Source organism: Stegodyphus dumicola, chromosome X1 (assembly GCF_044657685.1).
Source record: "Stegodyphus dumicola isolate Sdum_Otavi_A_Nest chromosome X1, ASM4465768v1".
Lineage (NCBI taxonomy): Eukaryota > Metazoa > Arthropoda > Arachnida > Araneae > Eresidae > Stegodyphus > Stegodyphus dumicola.
Window position 1 is genome coordinate 91,638,531 of NC_140780.1, and position 25,131 is coordinate 91,663,661.

The 25,131-nt window shown below is 33.4% G+C and overlaps 1 protein-coding gene across 1 annotated transcript in view; it reads left to right on the forward strand.

Annotated features, from left to right (window-relative positions):
* Positions 1-25,131, forward strand: part of LOC118191112 (cardioacceleratory peptide receptor-like) — a 142,759-nt gene that overhangs the window by 82,012 nt on the left and 35,616 nt on the right. The window contains exon 2 of the mRNA XM_085807226.1: positions 7,875-8,227. Within this exon, the coding sequence (XP_085663352.1) occupies positions 7,907-8,227 (321 nt within the window). The 5' untranslated portion in view covers positions 7,875-7,906. The remainder of the gene's footprint in view (positions 1-7,874; positions 8,228-25,131) is intronic.

The window sequence follows — 25,131 nt, forward strand, 5'->3', positions numbered from 1 at the left end:
CTCCTCGCGGATGAGGGCTATCGGTTGGGTGCGGTTCTTCCGAATTTCTCTGAACAGCACTTGTCGGTCTCTATCCTCCAGTTTCGTTGGTCTGCCGACTCGGGGCACATTCCGACAATCACCCCTCACCTTCCACTTCTTAATCACATAGGCCACTGTCGATATTGGGTACTTCAGATCGCTAGATATGTCCCTTAAGGATCGGCCACATTTGTGATACCCGATAATTATACCTTTCTCGAAATCAGAGAGCTCCGAACTGCGAGGCATCTTGCATGCGACTAAAGCCGATGCTGTTTCCTACACGATATATACCGGCGGAGTCCGTGGCGTACCTTGGGACCGCAGATATCGTCATTTGCATAGGTGTCCAAATACTTATTGGTAGTCAGTGTATTAAACACGAAGAAACTTTCTAACAGACTTAGTTAATGCTAACAAATGATGTATAAAATACACTGCTGGCCATTAAAATTGCAACACCATGATGGGAAAAAATACAAAAAATACATTTATTGAACGTAAACAGTATTGAATGAAGACAAATGTTTTAAATTTGAAAGCAGTTTAGGGGTTTATAGAGGTGCGAAATTAGTAGAAACAGCTGCCACCCCTGACAGCTAAAACGGCCTTTACCCGCTTAGGCATGGTGTCGAATGGGGCTTGGATGACAGAAAAGGGCAACTCGTTCCACGCTGCTTCAAGTCTATGCCACACTTCATAAACCGTATTAGCTGGATACAGGTGGCAGGCCAGTCTATCATCAACCGATGATCAGATGTTTTCAATGGGTGACATATCAGTCCAAGGCAGCAATCGAATATCCTGAGTATCGAGGAATCTCAGGATATGTCCTGCAACATGGTATTGCATTATCTTGTTAGAAGATGGAGTTCGACAGGCCTCCAAAACAGAACACAGCACCTGAACGTAAGATCTCAGAAATGTACCGATCTGCGTTCAAATTACCGTCGATCCGAACTAGAGATATACGTGTCGTGTAGCCAAAGGCTGCCCACACCATCACACCAGGTGCAGGGCCCCTATATCGATATCGAATGCAAGCAGGCGATTTGCGGTCTCCTTGGTGTCTCCAGACATGTATTCAGCCATCAGAATACTGCATGCAGAAGCGGGATTCATCTGAAAAGACGACATTTTGCCACTCCTGTATCCAGCTTTGTCGTTAGGCGCACTAGAGTTGCCGTCTCTTTCTATGCTTTGCATTGTCAAGGGAAACCGAAGTAATGCTTGCCGTGCTGATATTCTACGCTGCTGCAAACATCGACGAACCGTAGGAGAGGGTACTGGACATGCTGCAAACATGCCTGTTTCCTGACTAATGGTCCGTGATGTGGTTGTACGGTTTTGCAGGGCTGACCACACACTATGTCTGTCCTGTAGAGCGTTAGTCATGGAAAGGCTCGTTAAGATTCTGCTGCATGCCGTTTAATATTACCCTTATCAACCCATTGATTCCATATTCGCATGACAGTGGCTGGATGCCGACCAGTGCGAAGGGCGATATCACGAAACGATAATCCATACTCTCAATTATAAACGATCCCGTCTCTAGCGAACTCCGACATTTGCTAGGAAAACATTTCTTCCTTTTATTGGAGGCATAACACGATATTCTGAGCAAACTCCGACCTTCCAAAGCTCTTTCCGAGTAAGAACCCCACTCCACAAATTTTCTTTTATGTAGTGCTTCAGATGTCGTTTATCCGTCCTGTGTCGTCTAACTGCGCTGAAATCTCATCCTCTTCTTCCTTTCATGTAATTTTGACGTTCATCAAATCATTTCTTCTTGGTGTTGCAATTTTATTGGCCAGCAGTGTACATTTCTCTATAGCTTACAGCAACAAATCATTTGCATCAAGGGGAAAAAGCATTACTAATTAAGAAGAAATCATTAGTAAATCATGATCCGAAATAAATATGGAAGCGTTAATTTTGTTAAAATAATAACAAAAATTGCAATCAATTAATCCCACTTTAACCTTAAAAACGCTGATGACCTTTGAGTTTGGGGCACGTAATACCATTTCCACTCACAGTTTCTCCGCCTACAGCAAAACAAGTTTCCAGCAAAATTTTATTTAGCCATTGTCAATGGTCACGTCGTCTGAACCAGGCTTACAGATGTTTTCCGTGCACATCAGTTGCCGCGACTGTCCAGGATACATGTTCGGATATAATGTTTCCTCCTGTAGACAAGCCTTAAGACTACAAAACCGTATTGCGCACTGACCAATTAAAATGTGTCGTAAATAATTAAACGATTTTTCGTGTTCAAAGGAAATTACGGGTTTGTTTATTTTCCTGCATTTCTTCAAAATGTGGAAAATCAATAATTACAAAGCTTTTCTAATTCACTGGGAAATGCTGGCCTTTTCTTACATTTTCTCAATTGGTCAATAGGAAGAGGAGTCGCAGACAAACTCACTCATAATTCGTGGTTCACAGAAGAAAACCGCTCTCGTTTTTGCTTTTAATGTAAGTCAAGCTGAAAATCACTGCTCATACAGGTATGCTGTTGAATACTAAGGTACTGCAGGAAGAGAATTTTCTGCTAACTCTGAGAGCTGTCATTTTAGTGATGTCCAAAATTGATATAGTAATGTTTTTGTAAACTTTATTGGTATTGTGTGCATTCAGTAGTAGTCACAGTCACAATCTATCACACTAATGAAGGAAAATATTGTTGCAGTTTATCTTTCAAAGCCGAAAGATGTTTTAAAGTCAAAGCGTAGGTAGTATCAATACCGTTACAAACTGTGAGAGAAATTATGAATGTTTCTCTTCGATTTTTGATTTCTTAAATTTGATGCATTTTAAGACCCGATTCCACTTGTTACATAAGAATATTAGCTCCCTTATAATATCTACCAGTAGTAATAGTATTCATGTGTAAAAAGGTACATTTGGAAACGTACCTTTGGAAAAAGGTACGTTTGAATAGATCCCTCTCAGCATCCCGTGCTAACGTGCATTTATCACTTTTTCGCAACCACTTAATATCTAAATTTCTTTTTCTGTATATGAATCCCATTATGTCATTATAAGCTAGGTATGTTGATGATGTTTTGGCCCTTTGAAGGCAAAAATGCTCGAGACGTCCTTTCAGTCATGGGACCACAACCGCCCAAAAAGATCGAGATTGCGAATTTGTTTTCTTCACTCACCCTGAAGTATGCATTAGCAGGTGAAGTTTCCCCAAATACATGGTATCAGATTATTGTAGACAGCTTGTCCTAAAAGGCTAATGGAAACTTCTTTGTTAGAAAGCAGAAAGGATGTCATTTGAAATCTTCACACCTCTTTGTGCGTGAATGGACGGGAAGGAGAGTAAATGGACGGGACGGGTAATTGACGGGATGGGCGTTTCTGTATTTAAGCATACTGGTTAACGAAGGCTTCGGTTTTCTAAGTATTAAACCCCATATTTCCTCTTTTACGAGCATAGAAAACTGAAGTTTCTCTGCGTAAAATATTTGTAATACCTTGTAGAAACATTAGGTTATTTTGGAGCAGGAAAGATGAAAATGAGCAACGCCTTCGCTGAGAATTGAACCACGGACTTCTTGACGCGCGCAGCGTGCTGATCACTACACTACAAAGCAATAATAAAAAGCCGGGAGAAATACCTTATAACCTCATTCATCAATTCGTAAAATCTAAAGAGTGCCTTTCTTCTAGCCAACTATTGAATATGAATGTGAAAAAGGATAATTTCACGAACTTCCCCTTACTGGCACATGATATTGAGAAGACTACATTTTACTGATTTTTTAACGCAGTTAGCCATTTCATCAACAGAGACCATTGCGTTCCTTCAGGCTGAAAAAAACTGTGTGTTCAATGATTCCCGATGTAAAACATTATGGGGGGGAAAAACCAATATTGAGATAATCTAGCTTTAAATGAAGTTTATAATTCGAACACTGATTTACGATGCGTTATCAGTTTACAATGAAATGCATTTTGATCCAGTGACCATTAGATTAGTATATACATTGTCTATTGACGTCATAGGCGATGTTTTAACCGATAGAATCTGTTCATATATGGAATGCCGGCTTTTAATTGAATAATTGGTCTTGTTAACTTAAATATGTAGACTCATCAAGCTGAAGCGAAAGTTTTCTACCCTCATGCAATTTTTTTCCTGTTACATTTTTCTGAATTCCACTTGATTTTTACGTAGCAAGAAATATCATCCTTTGAAAAAAGGTACGTTTGGATAGATCCCTCTCAGCATCCCGTGCTAACGTGCATTTAACACGTTTTCGCAACCACGTAACATCCAAATTTCTTTTGCTGTTTATGACTCCCATTATGTCAATTATTTCTGCTACTTTATAAGTTTGCAGTTATTATTTTATTATTATCTTGGCTTGTCTTACTTAAGAAGTCAAATGACTGAAATATAGTTTATATTTGTTTACTAAATTACTATGTTTTGTTTTAAAATAAATATTTAATTTACTTTGAACCATATATTAATTGGTTAAGTTTTCCTTACATACGATACATTCAGGATGTTCAAGATTTCCACATTATGAGTACGTAATTATAGAACTTCAAAAATAATTTTGATACCTGCTTATGATATCGGAAATGATCTACTCTGAGAAATGTTAATGATATTGACACGTGATTCCGGAGAATTACCTGTTTTATTTTCACAGTGATGTATTTCACTCTTGTGCAGTTTTTGCCGTTGAAGTGAAAACTTCCCAAATTCTCCAAAACGTTTATAAGCAATAAGTATTTCAATTTGTTTAGTAGTCAAATGCGAGGTATTGTAAGAAGCTTTGTTAGCAAGTTAGCATTAATATATTGTATACTGTGTCTAATGTACTGGTGAGTGTTGATTGATTCGTAAATGGTACGCTAGAGTTCGGGTATAATCAAAATCTTTCCAGTGGTCAAAAAGTCTTCCCAGGGTTCAGCACAGTCTCCCCAGATCCAGTGGTTTGAATGTTCTTCGCTGAGTTTCCTGATCTATACCAGAGCTAGTTTCGGAACGTTCGAAGTCCTAATGCATGCAGGGCTGTGTATATTCGGCAATGTGCTCCGTGATGTAGGGATTGCCATGAAAAATAAACATATGAAATAACCCGCTGCAACGCAATTATCCGGGTGTTTTATTTAAAGACATGAGTGAAATGCTTTCTCTCTCCTAATAAGAAATCAGTTTGGGGTTTGAATGTAAAGCTGGGTAGTTTACATCCATCTTCTAAACTATGTACAATACAGAAAAATAACAATGTATGGGAAAATAGTTTGATACTGTTTAGTTTTTAGTGAATTAAATTTATGCGAGATACATTGTAATAGTGTGAGAAAAATGTAATTTAAATTTTGATTTTTCTGTACGAAGGAAGAAGCATCTTTTTGTAAATGCTTATCTAACAATGTTTTCCCTACCCTACTTCGCATTATACAATCCAAATTTGTGCATTTTAAACATCACTATGCAAGGATTTTCCTTCAGTCACGTAAACTTGATTTCTCTAATAATCTATCCATGCACTGTTGAGATATTTGTAATCGCATTCTTACTGGTTAAAAGGAAGTATAGCTTTCTGTCACGTCCGAAACATTCATTAGCTTACAGCCAGGTCCGAGTTATTCTGAAACTAAATCCCATTCTGCATGTTTCTTTTGATTGGTTATTTATTGTGTCTTGTTTATGATTTGTTAAACCATGATCTGTTATAAAGTTATATATATGACCTCTGTAACCGCTTATGGCTGCTAGTGCTTGTACTTACTTATTTCTGCTTGCATGTAACTCTGCGTGTATCTCTGCATATCTCGGTAATAAATATTTGCTTTGCGAACCACGGCATTTTCTATGTTTAACATGCACAAAACAGATCCTGAAATTTTCCTGAAATCAATTGAAGCATTCAATTTCTCATTCAACTCTCAACGTTTTGGAATTTTACGGGCATTTCATTTTATTGAGAAAATAATACATGCGCGACATGCATTTAAACCTACATTACCAAACCACAGCCGTAATTGCTAAGGTCTGCAATATGTTATTCTAAGGATCAAGTACAGATATATCAACTTATTGGAAACTTCTAGAGCTCCTTTATTTGAAATCGAAATTCCTCTCTTAGTATTCGTATTCAGACATCCATTGGGAAATGTTTTATCCTTCATTCTTATATTTTCAGGCTTGGTAACCCAGGAAAGGAAGACATTCGTGGAAGCCTTCCTGCATATAAGCCTTTCTTTTGCATATTTATTGATTACACAAAAATATTAAAGGAAGCACTATAAAAATAAACTGAAACTTCAAGTCCATTAGGATTGTGTGTATAAAGAGACTTAATGCAGGTCTATGTCAAAGCTTTTGAGGAAAAGCTCTTCTAAATATCGCTTGCTCAAGAATTCTACTGGTTTCATGTCTTTAAAGATTTACATAAACAATAGTTACTTCAGTAGAATCGCAATTCAATTTAAGTAGAGAAAATATAGTACTTCTGTTACCTTAATACAGCATCCACGTTTAGTACATTCTATTAATGTTAAATTTTACCTGGGACGAATTTCCAAAATTTTATAGAACAGGGAAAATTCAGTTTTCATCCAAACATTACTTAAAATTAGATCCTGTTTCAAGTTCACAGTTATAAGTTTCATTCATAAAACTAGAATTTTTTTAATATTTATTATGCTGTACCATTTTAAAACTTTGAGTTTGCACCTTAGGTACACAAAGAGGATTCATGATTGAACTGCATAGTGAATCACTGGCTACCATTCACTACACTTGCTTAATTTCTCTAATGATCTGTTTTGTACATAGACAGATCGTTAGAGAAACCAAGCTTAGGTAGCTGAAAGGAAATTCTTGCAGAGAGATTGCTAATGATCGAGCTTTTATGTATTTAGGTTATCTGTATTTAGATTTTATCAACAAAAATTGATGAGAATTAAAGCATTTCAAGCCCGTGAGAAAACATTGAGTTATTAACACCTCCTACAAATTTACATTTTTGTTGCGTGACGACAATAGCTGAAAACAAAAAAAGAAAGCATTTTCTACTAGTAATTTAGCAACAAATTAGTATTTACACACTACAGAAATTTCTGCTGCAGCGGTTATTAGAATTCTAATATTATTAACATTACATACATTACATTAAGCCCTTCCAAATTAGGTTTCTAATTTCTGTTTTGTAAGTTTATGCTAATGTAACATATGCCAATAAATGTATTTCATGTGTCATCATAAACTCTAGGCCTATTTATGCCTCTAGGCCTTTAAGCCTATTTATGTTTATAACGTTTACGCAGTGCGGGTCGAACTACTGTTTACTAGTAATATGAGAGAAAACTACGCAGTTCTTCGTATCAGAATTCTTTGCTCTACTTTCCATAACTTATTTAAAATTTTCAAATTACTGAGAATTCATAGTTCGTCATTTCTAATCTTAAATGAAATAATGGGCCTTGCATGTGTACATATCTATGTGTTGTTTTTAAACTTAATTTTACTTTTCATTAACCACAGTCTTATTACTTCCAAGCACTACCTCTACATTTAAAAAAAATATATTTTAAAACGTGCTTGTACCGAACGATTTGTGAATTAACTTCATGCTGTAAACAAATAGCAAGATGCAAGACTACTTGATTCATGTTGTATATTACGCAAGCTTTAACATTTAATTTATTGACATATAAGAATTAAGTGTTTTCAAAATTAATTTTTGCCTAGCAATGAATTTCTGTTCTTGATTTTATCCTTTTTCTGTCTTGATTCGTTATTTAAGTGTTATTACATATTTCACGTTCACCATTATAGTAATAAACACTTATATACTTTTTTCCGTTTTCATTTTCAGCTCCATATAAAGCAACCCTTCTGAAGTGAAATATGTCGTTCAAGACGGCATTATTAATATTCCTGCTGGTGCCGAGGGTTGTAGTAACAGTAAACCTTACTTCAAATGACACCAATACGACAAATACTTCTTTCAGATCGCCATATGAGTGGAGTGGCGCAGTAATACAACAAGTGATAACTTTATCAGTCATCATTTTCTTAACCCTGGTAGGAAATACACTTATCGTCCTGGTCTTGTCTTTTTCAAGATACAGAAACCGTTCCTCCAGAGTCAATATCTTCATTCTAAACTTAGCTATTGGAGACCTTGCTGTCTGTTTCATCACAATGACATCAGAGCTTCTCTTCGAAGTAAGTTTATTTATTTTGCATTTGTTTAAATTCAATACTAATTTGTTGTTTAATACTCAACTTACAATATAAGACTTATTTTGACGCATAAGGCAAGCACTTGTATTGGAATGCCCTCACAGGGTAAATCAGAATGCCACTCTTTATTTTATCACACAAGGAGGATGTACTGGTAAGTAAAAAATAAGCAGTTTCACTAAAGTGACTAAACTTGAATTCATTTGACGTTTTTTCAAAGTCTGAGAATTTCCCCTTTGAAATAAATGCAGAAAACATTCCTAAAAGTATGAAACATAAAGGTAATTAGAAACCTTTTTCCAGGGAAAGAGCATCGTTTTACATGTAATAAACATGGTTTTGGTTTTCTCTCTTCATTTCTTGTTTAAATAAAAATTAATGGCAGGCTTAAGTAACTATTTTAAGCATTATGAAAAACAGCTTTCTAGCACAAACTGTAATACGATAAGAATTTCAATAAGGATGATAGAACACATCTTTCTTAAATCCCTATTGCCCACCAGCGGCCGAGCGGTAAAATCGCTGAACACTGGTAGTTCGGTCCGAGGTTCGAATCCCGCGAACGGGCTGGCTGCATGGGCGTTTTCGTGGTTTTCCCCATGTGTAACGTGCATACGAGCCAGTTTCCCTTAGAAAATCCTCCACGAAGGCATCCCTCCTCTTAGGCAGATAGCCCTCGAGGCTTTGCCATAATCTCACACACACACACTTAAATCCATATTTACGCCAAATACTTTCCCATACAAATATCATATGTCCAAGGAATATCTAAATATCGTCTCAAATTCTCACATTTTTCTGCGTAGAAGAATTACGTTACTCATATATTTAACATGAAATTCAAAATTAAAAAACAGAGCAGTTGTCCACTTATATTCCTTATGATAAATTTTAGGAGCTATCGTAATGCAGTAAGCTGATTATCTTCTGAAGAGTATATGCAGAACGATTTCTATTCGTTCTGTCTACTTTAAGTAGTGCAAATATTTTAAATGGTAGGTAATAAAAATTTAATTTTGAGGCACGATTTTCGCTTTTAATACTTTTAAAACATATGAACATGAGGTATTACCAAGTTTTTTAAGTAAGCTAATTTATAAATGTTTTCTATGGCTTTTAAAAAGAGTTCAAAACCTGATAATACTTACATCTTGGTATTATTGCTTGACACTAAATTTTCTCTGACGACTTTATCATTTTTTTATTTCGTAATTGTTAAGAAATACTCAAAAGTGCAAATCTAAGTATAAAGCATTATCTTCACATCTAAATTGCATATACGTTATACTTAAATGTATTTATATTTAATACTTAAGAATCTTCCTTGCGTTAAGTATTTAAAAATTATGCTTACTTTCTTTTGTTTATAAATTTCAGATTTCCTTATATAAAAAAATTGTTTTTTAATAAAAACTGCCTGTTGAAAGACACTTAGATGTGAACCCTTGCACTATCAAAAGTAAAAGAAAAATATAGTTTTTATTTTATATTTGAATTAAGAGATTTCATTTGCGCAGGCTCAGATAACAAACATAATGGGAATTCAATATGTGAATTTTAAACAACATGCCACCCTGAAAGTGATCAGCAGAAACTGACTACTAGCCCGAAACTAAGTGCATGGTTTCAGATCCCGCGCAAGGCCTGGCTGTTATGCCTATCTCTTTTCCCTTCGCATGAGTATTCAATTACCCCTCTGCGATGCACTTCGAACAATGTTCTCAGGAATGTGTGTATGTGTGTGTGTATTTAATTATGGCAAAGCACACTAGGGCTATCTGCCTAAGGGTAGGGATGCCTTCGTGGTGGACTTTCTAAGCAAAACTGGCTCGTAAACACGTTACACATAGGGAAAACCACGAAAACACCCATGCAGCCAGCCGGTTCGCGGGATTCGAACCTCGGACTGAACTACCAGTGTTCAGAGACCGCTCGGCCGCTGGTGGGCCTTGTTCTCAGGAATGAGACGGCTAAATGATGAGTTCAATCATTCCCGACAAGTGTTTTTAAAGCAAGCGTCCGTTGATTGCCAGAGGGGAAGGGTAACAACATGTTAGATGCGCTGAGAAAATTATTTTTCAAATGCTAATATTATACGTGTAATATAATTTTGCAAAAGTTCGTGGTATTCTTCTATGAGTAAAATTTCCATTTTTTCTTTTTTCTTTGATGTGATCCTGTAAAATTAGTTGTTGATTTCATTAGCGATGGCGTCAAGTGCTTTATTTATTTTTACCATTATACGACCTCGACTCATATGCTAGCGAGTCTCAAAGATCGTTCTCTCTTTGAAATTTTGTTTTCTCTCATTGTCTGAATCTACTTCATTCGGTTATCGTAGTAGCTGGAAACAAAATTATAGTCGTTAAGCTTTAAAAATGTAACTGCTTATTTTACGTAGATTACGCCAACTCTAATGGCTGAGTTTTACCCTTTTTATATTTAAGTATGGAACGTCAAACTGACCTGATAACCAAATTGGAATAAATGTTAATTTATGCTCTAGTTCAATTAAAATAAATTTTATAGGGAGGATACTTAAATAAATTGTGCCAAAATTCGCAAAATCAATTGATATGACCGAAGTAATAAATTTTCAAGCCAAGAATGTAAATAATATACATTTAAAGGATGAAACAACTCACTCTGTGTGTGTGATTAGAAGATTAAAAAAGCAAAATTTATTTTTTTTTTACTTTTATGTCAGAAAAATTACATAAAAATTAAAAATATTTGCTCAATAGATAAATATTGTTGCCCGCGTAGGAGTTTGTAATGCATTGAATGCACACAGAATTCATGATAGATTGATAAAATTTATGTAATTCAAAGAAACACTTCACAGTTCTAGAAATTTTTATAAAAATATTAGTGCAGCTCTTCACGGTATCATAGATCACAATCAATAATTACATTTCAAACTACTAATAATCTTAAACACAATGCAAAATGGAAAGCGCATCTAAAAGGCGAAGCTAACACGGAAGTATCTCAACACTTCTTAGTCGACTCTTAACTAACAACTGAGAACAAATGCTCTCTTAGGTTTATCTAATTTTCGCCAGACCGCTGAGAAATCTCTAGTACTTCTCTGAATTTCTGGAAGGAATTTTAGGGCCCAGTACAGTTACAGCTACATATCGTAACTATTACACTTATTCAATTACAATATTCATTAGGGTGATACACGGTCGCAGGATTTGGTCACTTTTAGCGATTTCTCGCGAAATTTTAGCGAACGAAAACCATTACCAGCTTGGCGACATTTCACCAAATTAAATAAAAATATCTCACAAATCATTTCAAAAACATGTCCTGCCGATGAGAAACATTTTAGTTTTACTTCAGTCGATGGGAATTGCTTTATTAATATTATTCTCAATTTCCTTCGCAACTCGTTTCATAAATTTGTTCCTTACGCACTTTCGTTTACAAACACTGCTTCCATTTTTTATCACCCTTTATTATACTTTTAACTCGAATGTTATTAAAAATAATGAAAGACTAAGATAAATATAATTGCAGTATACAATGTTTCGAATGAAATCTAACTCATATGCTAGCGAGGACATAACGCTTACAACAATAATTAATAAAAATATTGCATTTTATTGGAAATAATTTCATGTTACTGCACAGATTACACATAAGATTCTATAAATTCTCTCTCTTTAAAAGGCTTTACATTACATTTCAAAGTTAAAAATTATTTATGACCATTTCTAGCTCTTTTCAACCCTTTGAATACGCACTTTCGGTGATTTAAATGCTCATTTCCGGTTTTTGTGTCTTTATGATATCCTTAATATCTCGGTTTCTAATTAACGTAGAAACAAAGCAGACAAGTTTTGGAAAGCTAAAATAAACAATCTATCCAATGAACGAATAAATGAAAATTCTATTTTTTTTGCCAAAATTGGCCTTTTCAATGTGTTCGGATACCTTAAGCAGATAGCTCTCGAATTCTTTCCCATAATTAAATAAACCGAAAATGGTTATCTTTTTCTATGAAGAATATGTTATTTTCTTTGCATATGCTACTAACAAAGAATCTGCAGTTCTAAAGGATATCAAGTTAATCGAGGAAACGGTATTTCTAATTTTAAAATACAAAATATTTCTGACATAAACGTTACATCAAATACACCTCTTTTATTTTGTGAATCTGAAGAAATGAGGCAATTATTTTCAAACGTATTGTGTAGCAGTTTCATGATCGTTCCTAAATTCTGTAAATAAATTTAAATAGAATTTAATTACTTCTAAAGTATGCTTAGTCTAACAGCTTTGTTATTAAATGAATTTTGATTAAAATATCATTTCTTTTCGTAGTGAACAAAGGCAAATGATCCAAAATACTCGTGCTTTTATTGATGAAATTTAAATTAATGTAATTCAATAGTTGCATTTCTTTATGATATCAAAGCTATTATATTAATGAAAATATAAAGCATAATGCAATTTTTCTCTTTGAAACGGGAAAAGTGTAAATTCTAAGAATTAAAGAAAATATATCAATTTTCCTGAAAGGTAAAAATATAATCTTGCTCGAAATTAAAGCTACTTTTAAATAATTAATTTTCCTTTACGAAGTAAAAATACAATTTGAATGAGTTTGTTTCATCAAAAGGAATATGGTATTAACTTTGATGTTACAAGCTTCTTGAAAACAGAGAAAAAGGATCAGTATTTCCAAATCACTAACACTAAAGTAACGAAAATTGTATTGTTTGTGTACCATAAAAGTATAGAATTACTGAGGGTTAGATTTCGTTTATTACCTCGAAATTTTAAGCAGAGGCTCTTAATGTTTCCGTTTAACGAAACTCTTACCACCTTTTGTACCAACACCTATTCTGAATTTATTTGAAGCCGTTTTGGAATTCATGAATACATTTTGAATTTATCATAAGTAAAAGAGCATTCGTAAAGGGGAGAATTCAATGGAAATGCAGTCGAATTCAAATTAATAAAATTTCCAGTCATGATAAATACGCACATAGTAATTACGTCACGTACAGGTGAGATGAATTAGAAAAGAATAAATAGATAGTTTCAGCCACGTGGTTGGTTGCATGTTTAAAGTTTAACTGAATTCATCCCCGTCTGTAAATAAGCTCACGTTTTGCTTGTTACAAGTGGCATATTCTCTTAGGCATTATAGTCGAGCTACCTATTATAAAGGATTCAACAGAAGAAGCCCAAAAATTTTTCCAAGTAAACAGGGTAGGCGAAACCTTCCATTCACAGCTGAAGCATATTCTCGTGTTTGTTTTGCAAATTGAGCGGCAGTACACAGATATGGAGCTGTAGCTTTTCTTCTTCTGGTTGAAGGTGTAGAAAGTGATAACTATAAAGGCATTAAATGATAGGGTCTTGCGTTATGAACCTTACGCGTTCAAATAATTTATCTATGTACTAATGTTTGAAACAAATATTTACATTCAGATGGCCTTAGAAGAATGACTTTTTTATATTATTTTATTTCGCAATAAAATTAATTACAGTTGTAAGTCCTGTCTAATTTAATGTGTACTGCATAATCAAGAGTATATAGTTAAATTAATTCATCGCATGTGAAAGCTTAACATTCAGATTTTCCTATAATTTTTTACAGAAGGTGATATTTAATGCTTTTCGGATAAATATCCCAAATAATATTTATTTATCTCATTATATGACCGACTATTGAGTTTCAATCTAATTGCAAATAACTTGATTTATTTTTACTCCGTGTAGTTTCTGTAATCGAAATATTCAGTTTTCTTACTTCTACTTTTCTTCACGTAAAAAAGAATGTTTGAAATATTTTATTTGATTTTAAGACTGAAGTCCAGATAATTAGATAAGTTAAATTTATGTAAATCAAACTGGAGAGTAACAAGGCAAAGGGAAATTTAAAATTATGCAAAAAAAAATCTGTCTTAGGTTGGAGTAAAATTTCAATAAAACTCTATCACTAAACCGTTTTCAGGTTTCATTCATTATCCTTGACAGATGGCGTCAATTGTTTTTGCTCTTGAAAATGAGGAATGCATGTCTAGTCGCTCTGGAAATCGGCAAAGTTTAACATTTACAGTAATCTAAGAGATATTTTACTTAAATGTAAGCTACAAAAAATCATTTTTACTGAAACACGTCTTTAAGACGCCTAAAAGATATAATTTACGACTATATGTATGTTTACAAAAATTGCGCAATGCTGTTTGAAATTTATTGATAAGGAAATGCTCTGATCAGAAACTGGCTTTCGTTCTCTCACCAGTCTTTAGCGCAATTTCTAAGATGAATTAAATCTTGTCTAATGGTAAAACGTAAATTATTACTGTAACAAATTAAATTGCTCAAAACGCAAAATTTAACGATGAGTCATTAAAAACTGTAAAAAAAAATATTTGCTTTCTTTTAATCATTTTAAAATAAAATCCGTGTTCAGCATATTGTTTAACATTTCTCGTCATTCTTCGTTATCATTTGGAAATCCATATGGTAATAAATGACAATTAAGGTTTTAAAGTAAATTTTATTTTACCTTTATTATTACACTGGGTACTAAAATGCCTCATTAAACAGATTTAGAATGTAACGATCTTTCCATCTGCACATTTTAATCTTCTGAATACCATTGGTTATGTCACATGGGGAGACATAACGATAGTGGAAGACATCCTTATGATCAGAAATCTTTGTAAAATTATTCTTATGATATTCTGAAATACCGTTTCACGTTACTTAGACGAAATGTGAAAGAAACTCATTTCGAAACCTTAATCAAGTCTATAATAAAACTATTAGTGATTCATGCTTTTAGATTCTTGGCCAGTGGTCAGCACTGATAGCGAATGTAACTTACAGTTAAAAAGCAGATACCTCAGGTATCATATATTTTACTAAAGTGATCAAATTTGTGTAAGAAAAATGTTTCATTCTTAATCGTCTTACTCTAATTCGACATTTTTAAGAGATATTTTATTTACATGCAGATTCTTTAGTCAATAGATATGTGTAAAGGAGAGGCGAAGAAATTGTTTTAGTACCTAGAGACCTACGGTCGTAATGTAATGTGAACGGTTTTCGTTAGATGATTCTTCATATGGATCCATATACTCTTCATATGGATTCTTCGTGCATCTTACATTCATCACATTTCATATTTTCTGTGATTTCAGAAAAGCATTAAGTATTGCTTCCAGTGTTAACACTTAGTCAACCTACTCTAGCTATCTTTGCAGCATAAATTTTTCTTTGAGCAATATGTTGTAGGTTCCCAGTGATCCTTTATAATATATTCAGATTATGAAATGATCTTCTCTTATGATGCTGCAGTTTCAAGAATTTATTAACCTTAAGTTAGTAAAGTTTTATTCGGCTCAAGGATCTTCAAAATATAGTAAATAGCCGAAATGCTACCATGCTTCTTATTATTCCATCAACTTCAAGGGCTTCATATTTAAACTACCAAAATTATGTAACATCTCAACGTTCCTTTTTCCGTTTTACCCTTTCACTTAGTTATAAGGTCCATTTATGTTGAAAATATTACATCAAATTGTGTCGACTGTTAGAGATATTTTCTTATCTCTGAATTTTTGCAAGCAGTATCAGTGATTTATGTAGTCTTCTGTAATTAGATTTTTCGTGAAATGTTGTAAAATATGTAGTTTAGAGATTAACGTATTGAAATAGAATCATATGATCACATTTGTTCTCCTTTAATTATATTCTACGAAAAACTACCAAATAGCTTTTATATTTGTGTTAATAAGCGCATTCCTATCTCAAAGCGAAGGAATTTAACTGAATCAAAAGCCTTTCGTTTTCATATTTCTGGCGATAACCTCGGAAAGGAAAATCAAGATATTATAAATCAAAATATGTTGTCTTTTCTCTGCACTCACTTGAGTAAATTATTTCATTTATTCCAACTAATGCTAGTGCTTAGACATTACATGAAATATTTCTAAAATTCCCAATAGTAATTACAGATAAAATACTTTAAACAATACTGAAAATACAACCTCCTTTCACAGAAACTGATGCTCATTTCTTGTATAAGTATTACAGTTTTCTTTTCCCAAAACATAAGAAGTTGTCAGAGATTGTAAACGTATTTTCAGGCGAAGAAGTCGTTTTGAATTTCGTTGTCCCTACGAAGAGTAAAAAGACTCCGACTACTACTGAGAATAATGAATGCACATTGTTAATTTACCGTCTTCAGGCATAAAGAAGAATTTTCACTTTGGCTACAGACAACAGTATACATCTTTATTAGCGAAAACATTGTTTAACACAGACAAATAAAGCTTTATGTCATTTCCTAAAACTAAGAATAGGTAGGCAGACAGCCAGTTAATCAGACTGTTACAAATGAGTAATTAAAATGGTGTCTAAATTAGTTAGAGATATTTCACTTGTTTAAGAAAAGCGATATATTCGCTTTTACTTCTAGTTAGTTTGCATATAGTGTTTCTAGGGTTTAATTAAATATTTGAATGAAGCTTTTTAAAATATATTTCAGAATCAGAAATAATTGTCGATATCATGCAAGTAAATTTATACATTGAGCTGTCCAGATATTAGGTAATAATTTTTCTTGCTTCATTCTTCATATTCAACAACACATACAATTTACAATATTCTGCAGTTACTACTTTAAGGTTCTGATTTAAGAGCTTGCTTTTGTTTTAAATTGAAACACTTAAAAGTTTTATAAGCTCTTCTAAAATTATAAATTATTTTATTATTTTTAGAGATTAAATTAATTTTGATAGATACTGAAAATATGCCTTCTATGGGCAAGAATATTGTATTTAAGATAGCTTTCTTAATTAATTTGCAAATTTATCTCTACGTTCTGTACGCGAAAGTAATTTCTTTAACTTTATAGCTAAATTATTTTTAGTTTTTGCTGAATTTGTGTTTCTGTTGTAGAGTTCCTCACTTTGTAAATGCTAAATTATTGTTGAACGTGAAGAATCTTACGAACTGATAAGCGAATAATCGCTTGAGTTCGTGTGACAAGAAACAAGATGGAAAGGTAAATAACCCTTTATTATTCAAATAAGATTTAACAGAACTCCGTCTTGGAGTGTACAATAAAAGCCAACACTTGGGCTTAAACTTAAGAGGCTGCGAAGTAAACTAAAACTAATCTAAACTAAAGAGATATAGTCGAAGCTATCAAAGTTTTAATGGAGTTGGCCCCTTAAACACGAGATGACTGCGAAGCTATCAAGGGCCTGAGTACGGCAGAGCGTAATAACAGCTTTGAGAGAGAGTAGCCATAAAGGCGGACGCGCGCTAATCAGAAACTCTGATTCTCTTTAACTCAGCAATAACTTAGCATTTACAAAGTGAGGAACTCTACAAGTGGCGCCCGAACTAAAAGTGTTGTTGATGTTGAATCACCACACCCAGGATTTGGCGATTTTGTACACTGAAAACGCCAGTCGCCCTTTAAAAGACGGAGTATATAATGTATTTCTCCCGCCTTCCTAGGTCGCCTTCGTGGTGTAGTGGTCAGCACACTAAGCTGGTATTTCAGAGGTCCGTAGTTCGATTCCCGGCGAAGGCGGTTGCTAATTTTTCATCTCTCTGGCCTCCCAAAAATCCTAATGTCTCTACACTGTATTAATTGAAATTGGAGCGATTAGTGAAAAATCCCTGGCAGATTTAAGGGATCCGTTTGCCAGTAAAATGATTAGATGCAAATACAAATTTTACAGATAATATGATCAGAAAATGCCCTAACATATGCAGAGCTAACTCGTATTTTCTACTAAAGGGAGTCTAAAAATATATTTTTATTAATTTTATATAGAAATATTACAGCAGTTCACAAATTATGTGAGAAATTTTTAAAGACGCAGTAATCCTATCCAAAGACTTTTATTTTATGCATTAGAATTAATTTAATATAGTGAGCTCAGATTTGATAATATGAAAAGGTAATTTTCGTATAATAGTTCTAGAGCACGTTTAAAATACTGAATCCTGGCGTAGTTTTATTACAAGTTAATAAATGCTTTGTTGTACTTGATTTATAAAATTTTAGAGCTGTGATGGGAATATAATATATTATGATATCTGAGGTTAAGGACTGTGTGCTTACGATAGAACGGTGACTGATGATACATGTGCGCGGTTTTCAAATATCACTTTTTGTCTTATCTTCTACCTTGAGCCGTATTGCTGATCATGAATCAGTTAAGTGACGAAATAAATCGGGTGTTTCCTCGCGAACGTCATATCGACTTGTCCATACATTTTGAGGAGAAAGCATTGTTGTGCATTTATTTTAAGGAACATTAATGCTGTCGTCATTTAGATATACAGGGTTGTCATAAAAATTTCACCATGCACGTCACCTAGTGTCCTCATGCAAGAACAATGAAATTTCAGATATTGTTATTCGAAGGTATGCGCTCGAGAAAATTGTGATTTAAAATAATACAGCTCTTACTGTTACGGTTGCAGTGAAAACATTTCGAAATTTTCGAACGGCAGCACCCACTTAGCGTAATTTGATCAGTGCCTTGAAAAACCCTAAATACCACTGCAGCGATACGCGTATAAGAAAACTGCCGGGGTAAAACATTTGCAAAGAACAGATCATCATTGTTTCTCGTCAGATATGAATAAGATAGTAAGTGGCCGCTACGGATATTATGGATAATTATAAGGTATTTCTACCGCTTTCGTGACATGCCTTCGTGGTGTGGTGGTCTGCACGCTGGACGCCCAGATTCCAGAGGTTCGCGGTTCGATTCCCGGCGAAGGCGGTTACATATTTTTCATTTCTCCGGCTTTTCCAATTAACCTAATGTCTCTACATAATGAAGCGCATTTCTCCTTACCTGAGAACGTAAACTCCAAGAGCTGCGTTCATTGGGCTGATGAAAATTCTCAATATGTGGCACCAGCCTTTTTACACTAAAATGACTGTTGGTGCTACAAGGCAAGCATGTTCATTTTCGGTCCATACTTCTTCGAATAGGTCAGTTCCATAGTTATGGAAACGTGATACATCACAAGTTGCTCGGTATACAACATTATTGCAGAATTATCTAATTCTAGAACTGGAGAAAGAAATGACGTTAATGATATACTATGGATGAAAGATGGTGTTTCTCCACAGGTCGGCACATGTGTTCGGCAAGTGATTTAATAGCACTTTGGAGATAAAGTTATGCTCCTTAAATTTCCACTTACGTGGTCACCACGATTTTCGGATTTGACTCCGATGAAATTCTGGAGCTATCTGAAATCTTAAGTGTACGCATCAAATCTTCTAGATTTGTCATTGAAAGATGTCTAAAAATTTGAAGTTATAGAGATTTTAATATCTTAACCTGGGATGAAAATTAAAACAACAACGTGTTTTATAGTTGTATATAAAAGCGTATTATAGAAAGGACGCAGGCTTAGAACTTTATATACAAATGTAAGAAACAAAAAAGCAACAGATTTAATATGGAACATAATTTATAACGTTTGATAATATTGAAATATAATTTATAAAAATTAAGCACTAACCGATAACATCGAAAGCACCATTTTAAATATTAAGGGATGTAAATTTAGTCATTAAATTTAAGCAAAACGCAGGCTTAATTGGCATACATTTTGAATAAAACGCAATCTAACTCGAGGGGCATATACATAGGTTCCTTTCCTTCAAGAGATGGGATAAGAAATTGTAAAATGGGAGAAGAGATAATTTTTTTCATATCGAAGAAAACAGGAGGAACAAAGGGAACACGAACTTACGGCTATCTATTGAGGGAAACAGTAATGAAATGTGAAAAACTAAGATGTTAGGAATTTAGGACCGCACTGAAATTAATGTCATTAACTATATATTATATAATTATAAGATGTAACTATATATTATATAATTATAAGATATATGTCATTAACTATATATTATATAATTATAAGATGACACTCGAAGAAGAGACTTGTAAGACAGATGTGGCTGAACTAAATACAACGTTTATTGATGGAGACGAACTAATTATCGAAAACATATTTTTGTCACACCTAATCCTGGGTGCAATACGCACTCCATAATTGTACAGAGAGTATCATCACATTTTAGATATCAGCGTAAGCAAAGGGAGCAGAGTAGCATCTTAACTGCAAGAGAGCTGAAGCTAATGCGCAGTTATCCAATATGGAGGCTCTCCAAGAGAAGGTTTTGATTTAGATTAGAAAGGTTTCAGTTCTCGAAACTTTAAGTTCTTGTTCCGAATTAGTTACGCCATCCGTGTTACGCAAACCATGAAAATAGATTGATCTAGAAATGCCCAGAGAAGTTTTTACAGTTTTTAGAATGAAAGGGGGTGAATTTTTGAGGATCAATTCCGGTGTTACTTTTTACTAGTTTAAATTACCATTTTGATTTACATATTTTTTATCTTGCATATTTATATATTTTGTACGGAACTACAAGTATTTTACCTTCAAGATGTTCTGTGGTTTGACCGATGCATCGCGTCCAGTATCATTTTCTAAGTCGTGTGGAATATTTTTAGTTCTCCTTTTAGCACATTAGTTCTCTTTGCGATTTTCACTAAAATTTCGTAGATTATGTTAAACATTCGTTCTTCATACGTTAAGTTCCTTTTTGAAAAAAAAAAAAAATAAAAAAATAAAATAAACCATGAGACACAAGGTCAGATGAGAGGTTCAGAAAGCACTACTACATCTGTTTTTGCTCAAACAATCAGGAAAATTAAAGAGGTGTAGTATGGAGGTTACTGTGATGAAGGCGTTAGGATTGGATTATACATACTTCAAGGCTTTTTTTCAAACATTTACTCTTAACTGTTTCAACACTTCAAGATAAGACCAACGGTAACAGCTTCGATGTCAACCCCCCCCGAAAAAAAGCAACAACATAGTTTTTAATATTACTATTCGTACCTTACTTAACCTTGGCGAAGCAATCAACATTTTATGGATCTCAGCAAATTTCTTTAAAAATTTTTCTGCTATCAAAAGGGTTCTTGAGCATTTTAAGCAACCCTCATGTTTAAGCAATCATAATACAATAAATCTTTAAATGAATAATAAGAATTGGAAGTAAAAAAAAAGCTGTCGCTAATTATGGGAAGTAATCCACTGTTATTTTAATTACTGTGACTATCTATGCAAATATTTTTGTGAAGCTTGTGGTGTTGCGCGGCCTCAACCTACACGCAACAATAACAGTGACTGCTATGAACTGGAAAGTACACAAAACTCTTAAGAAGGTTTTAACTCCTTTTTTATTCTACTTTAGAAGTTACAGATGCGTGCACTTGACGCTCACAAACTACGCCGACCCGGCGGTAAAATAAAAATAAGAAACTAAAAATGAATAATAACAAGTTACTACCTACGAGGCTCTCTAAACGTAACTAACCTAACCGCGTTCTAAGATACAGCTGATATTTCAGCGAACTTTCTCAACATTAAGTTGAAAGATTCAACTATCTGCCGAGGCAAGCACACAGGCCGAAACTCGCGGTTCTTCAATTTCTACCTAGCCACCTTCACGCTCGTGAAGCAAGAAAGCACACTTACGAACTTGTTTCCCTTCTATTTAACTCAAATTACTTCCGCTGACAATTTGAATACTTTGCTCGTTCTACTAAAATTTACATACTCTGGCATTGGCCAATTCCAGGGGTAAGTAAGGTATGACAGGAAAGATAGTTTAAACTTAAAATAAATGTTAGTTAAAATAAATATAAACTCTACAAGCTATATATTTAAAACTATAAAGAAACATAAAGAAAAACATTCAATGAATAATTGTTTTTTAAAGAATCAGAATAATCTTTTCACTTATTACAAATATATATATACCATATTATTAAATTTTTCTGAGGTTCATTTTTTCCGGTCTAATTCTCTTCGTGTGATTTCGTTCATTGATCGTGTAATTCTGATAAACAACTGTTATAGTATTAAATAAAATTTGAAATCAAGTAGGAATTTACAGACTTTTATTGATTTATGCTTCAATTTACAAATAAGACAAATATTAAATAAAAAGAATTGTTTGCCTAAGAAAATATCACGTATAAACATTTTTAAAGGCTACCGTTCTTTATTTAAATTGGCATTCATTAAAATTATCATGCTTCAAATAAAATTATTTTGAGATCGTGGGGCATTATTCATATACGAAATGTTCAAAAATACTTTTCTTTCAAAATGAGGACTTTTGCTAATTAAGCTTTTGAAATTTTATCTAAATAATGAGAATTGAATGTTTCTTACATGTTTTGGTTTTTTATACTCCTTATTTTCCGTGTCTTTTAGAAAATTCTTTGTTTCATATTATTCATTAATTACATTCCTAATCAACTAAATCATATTAAAAATGGTTGACAACAGATTCTTCTGAGCTCACTCTAATTAATCTATTAATTGTGCTTTTTAATTCCCTTTAATATCTGTGACAAAACATGAATAAAAATTAAAGGTTCAATCGAAAACATTGCTTCTAATAATAGCGCACTAATGAATAGTCTGAAAAAGTATTCTATCTACTTTCGCCTATCTTTCACTTTTTAACTCCATACAATTAAGAGAAAATTAAGCTAAGCTCAAGACCATGATTTTTATGATACACTAAAATAAAGTAATTTATGAGTTTCTCGATTAGGGCTACATAAACTTAACTCTTTTTTATGTAATTAAAAAATATGTGGAGGGATGTTTTTTATTTCCCAAGATCAATATTTTCATGAAAATGTGAATATTATAGTGAAAAAAATGTGGAAAAACAAATTATAGTTTTAAAAACTGCCCTATCTTTTAGTTTCTGATATTTCAGAGGTCGTATACTGTTGATCGTTCGTGCTTCTTACTCTAAACAAGTAGAGTTACCAGACAAGCAAGATTAGTCACAACAAAAGCAAAATTTCTTTCTAAATGTGAAGCAAAAAGAATTCTTTTCGTTCATAATCTTAAGATTTCAGGAATATAATAAAAAACATTAGGATGCACATAAACGAAAGTCAGATTTGGATGATTTAGATTAGATTTACATACAGTCAGACGTCTATATGACACATGGCTCGAGTAAGGGGAAGAAGCTGCTGATTGTTCACGTAAAACATATTGACAGATAAGAAATATTGACGGATATGTTTTAAATTTTATCACGGTGTTATTGTTGATAATATTCACTTGCCTGAATGTTTTTGAAAAATATTCTGTATATTCGTAGAAAAAGTGTGTAATGCTTCTGCATACTTTCATACCATATGCTAATGTGAACAAACAACGTGTAACAAACGACTCTTTTTGATTTAGGGAATAAAGAGAATAAAGGAATTTCTGTATCGGTACCAAGCTTATGGCTTTAAAATTGAAGAAATATTGACATTAATATTGACATAAATATTGATAAGAAATATTGACGGATATGTTTTAAATTTTATCACGGTGTTATTGTTGATAATATTCACTTGCCTGAATGTTTTTGAAAAATATTCTGTATATTCGTAGAAAAAGTGTGTAATGCTTCTGCATACTTTCATACCATATGCTAATGTGAACAAACAACGTGTAACAAACGACTCTTTTTGATTTAGGGAATAAAGAGAATAAAGGAATTTCTGTATCGGTACCAAGCTTATGGCTTTAAAACCTTCCAATACCAGCAGGCATTACTATAGTACAGTTTTCTAAAGTAAAACTTCTAAAATCGTTTTCATCAGTTTACAAATTCTAAAGAATTTTGATTCTTCCAATATTTTTTTGTCTACCAGCGATCGAACGGTTATGTATACGAGCCAGTTTCCCTTAGAAAGACCTACGCGAAGTCATCCCTCCCCTTAGGCAGAAAGCCCTCGCGGGCTTTACTGTAATTAAATAAATCTAACCAAACTTTTAATATATTTATTTATGAATATTTACTAATTTATAATAAATTTACACACAAATGAATTTTGCAATATATATTTTCCCTTTATCTTCATATACCATTATACGAAACACGGCACTTTTATTAGATTTGTTGTGCAAAGAAATGGAACATATAGCTCATTATTGAAGTTTTTTAATAACTTATAGGCACTCTCTTTTTACACTTGCTAAATAGAAAAAAATATTTGAAGTTATTAGAAACAGTTCTCTAATGCGCTTTTATGATAAAATGATTAACGCCTCAATTTAAAGTCCTATTCTTGGAAAAAATGCAGTGAAGTATTGAAAGACGCTTAGCTCTATAAACTTATCTTAATGCCTTTTTGATCTAGGCTCACCAAAAGCCGAGATGATCAAAGCAATAAACACTAGTAGTCTGACCAGATTCGTATCCTAGCAAACGAGTTTCTTTATATGGATACTTTCGTAGTTTTATCTTGTGTAACGTAAATACAAGCTATTTTCCATTAAGGTGTCCTTCATGAGGTCTTCCCATTAATCAGATGAGCCTGATGTAATTTGCAATGTTCAAGCAAACTTAATAATTTTATCTTAAATTTTTACACTCTTACTTCTGTAAACCTAAAAATTATAATTAAAATGTTCTTAAAATCAGTCATCGAAAGTTTATTCTTAATTAAAATAACAGAACCTTAGTTCTATTAAAAATGGTTTAAAAAACAAGAATGGTTTTTGTTTTAGAGTCAATTGCTTGACGTTCAGATGCCGTAGACAAACTTAACCTTCCTATCCGGGGAAAGCGAATTTAGCTTCTCTTGTGAATTTTGCCTAGCGCACCTTTCTTGTCAGCAAATATTTCAAACATGAAGCTCTATTCTGAACAAAAGAAAAATATAAATTTATAGATTTGGGAAACGAACGCTTTTGATTTCTATTTGGAATGTTTTAGTTCTTCAATTATGCAAAACGCTATGCCCGCCATTGCAACTTGAATAAGA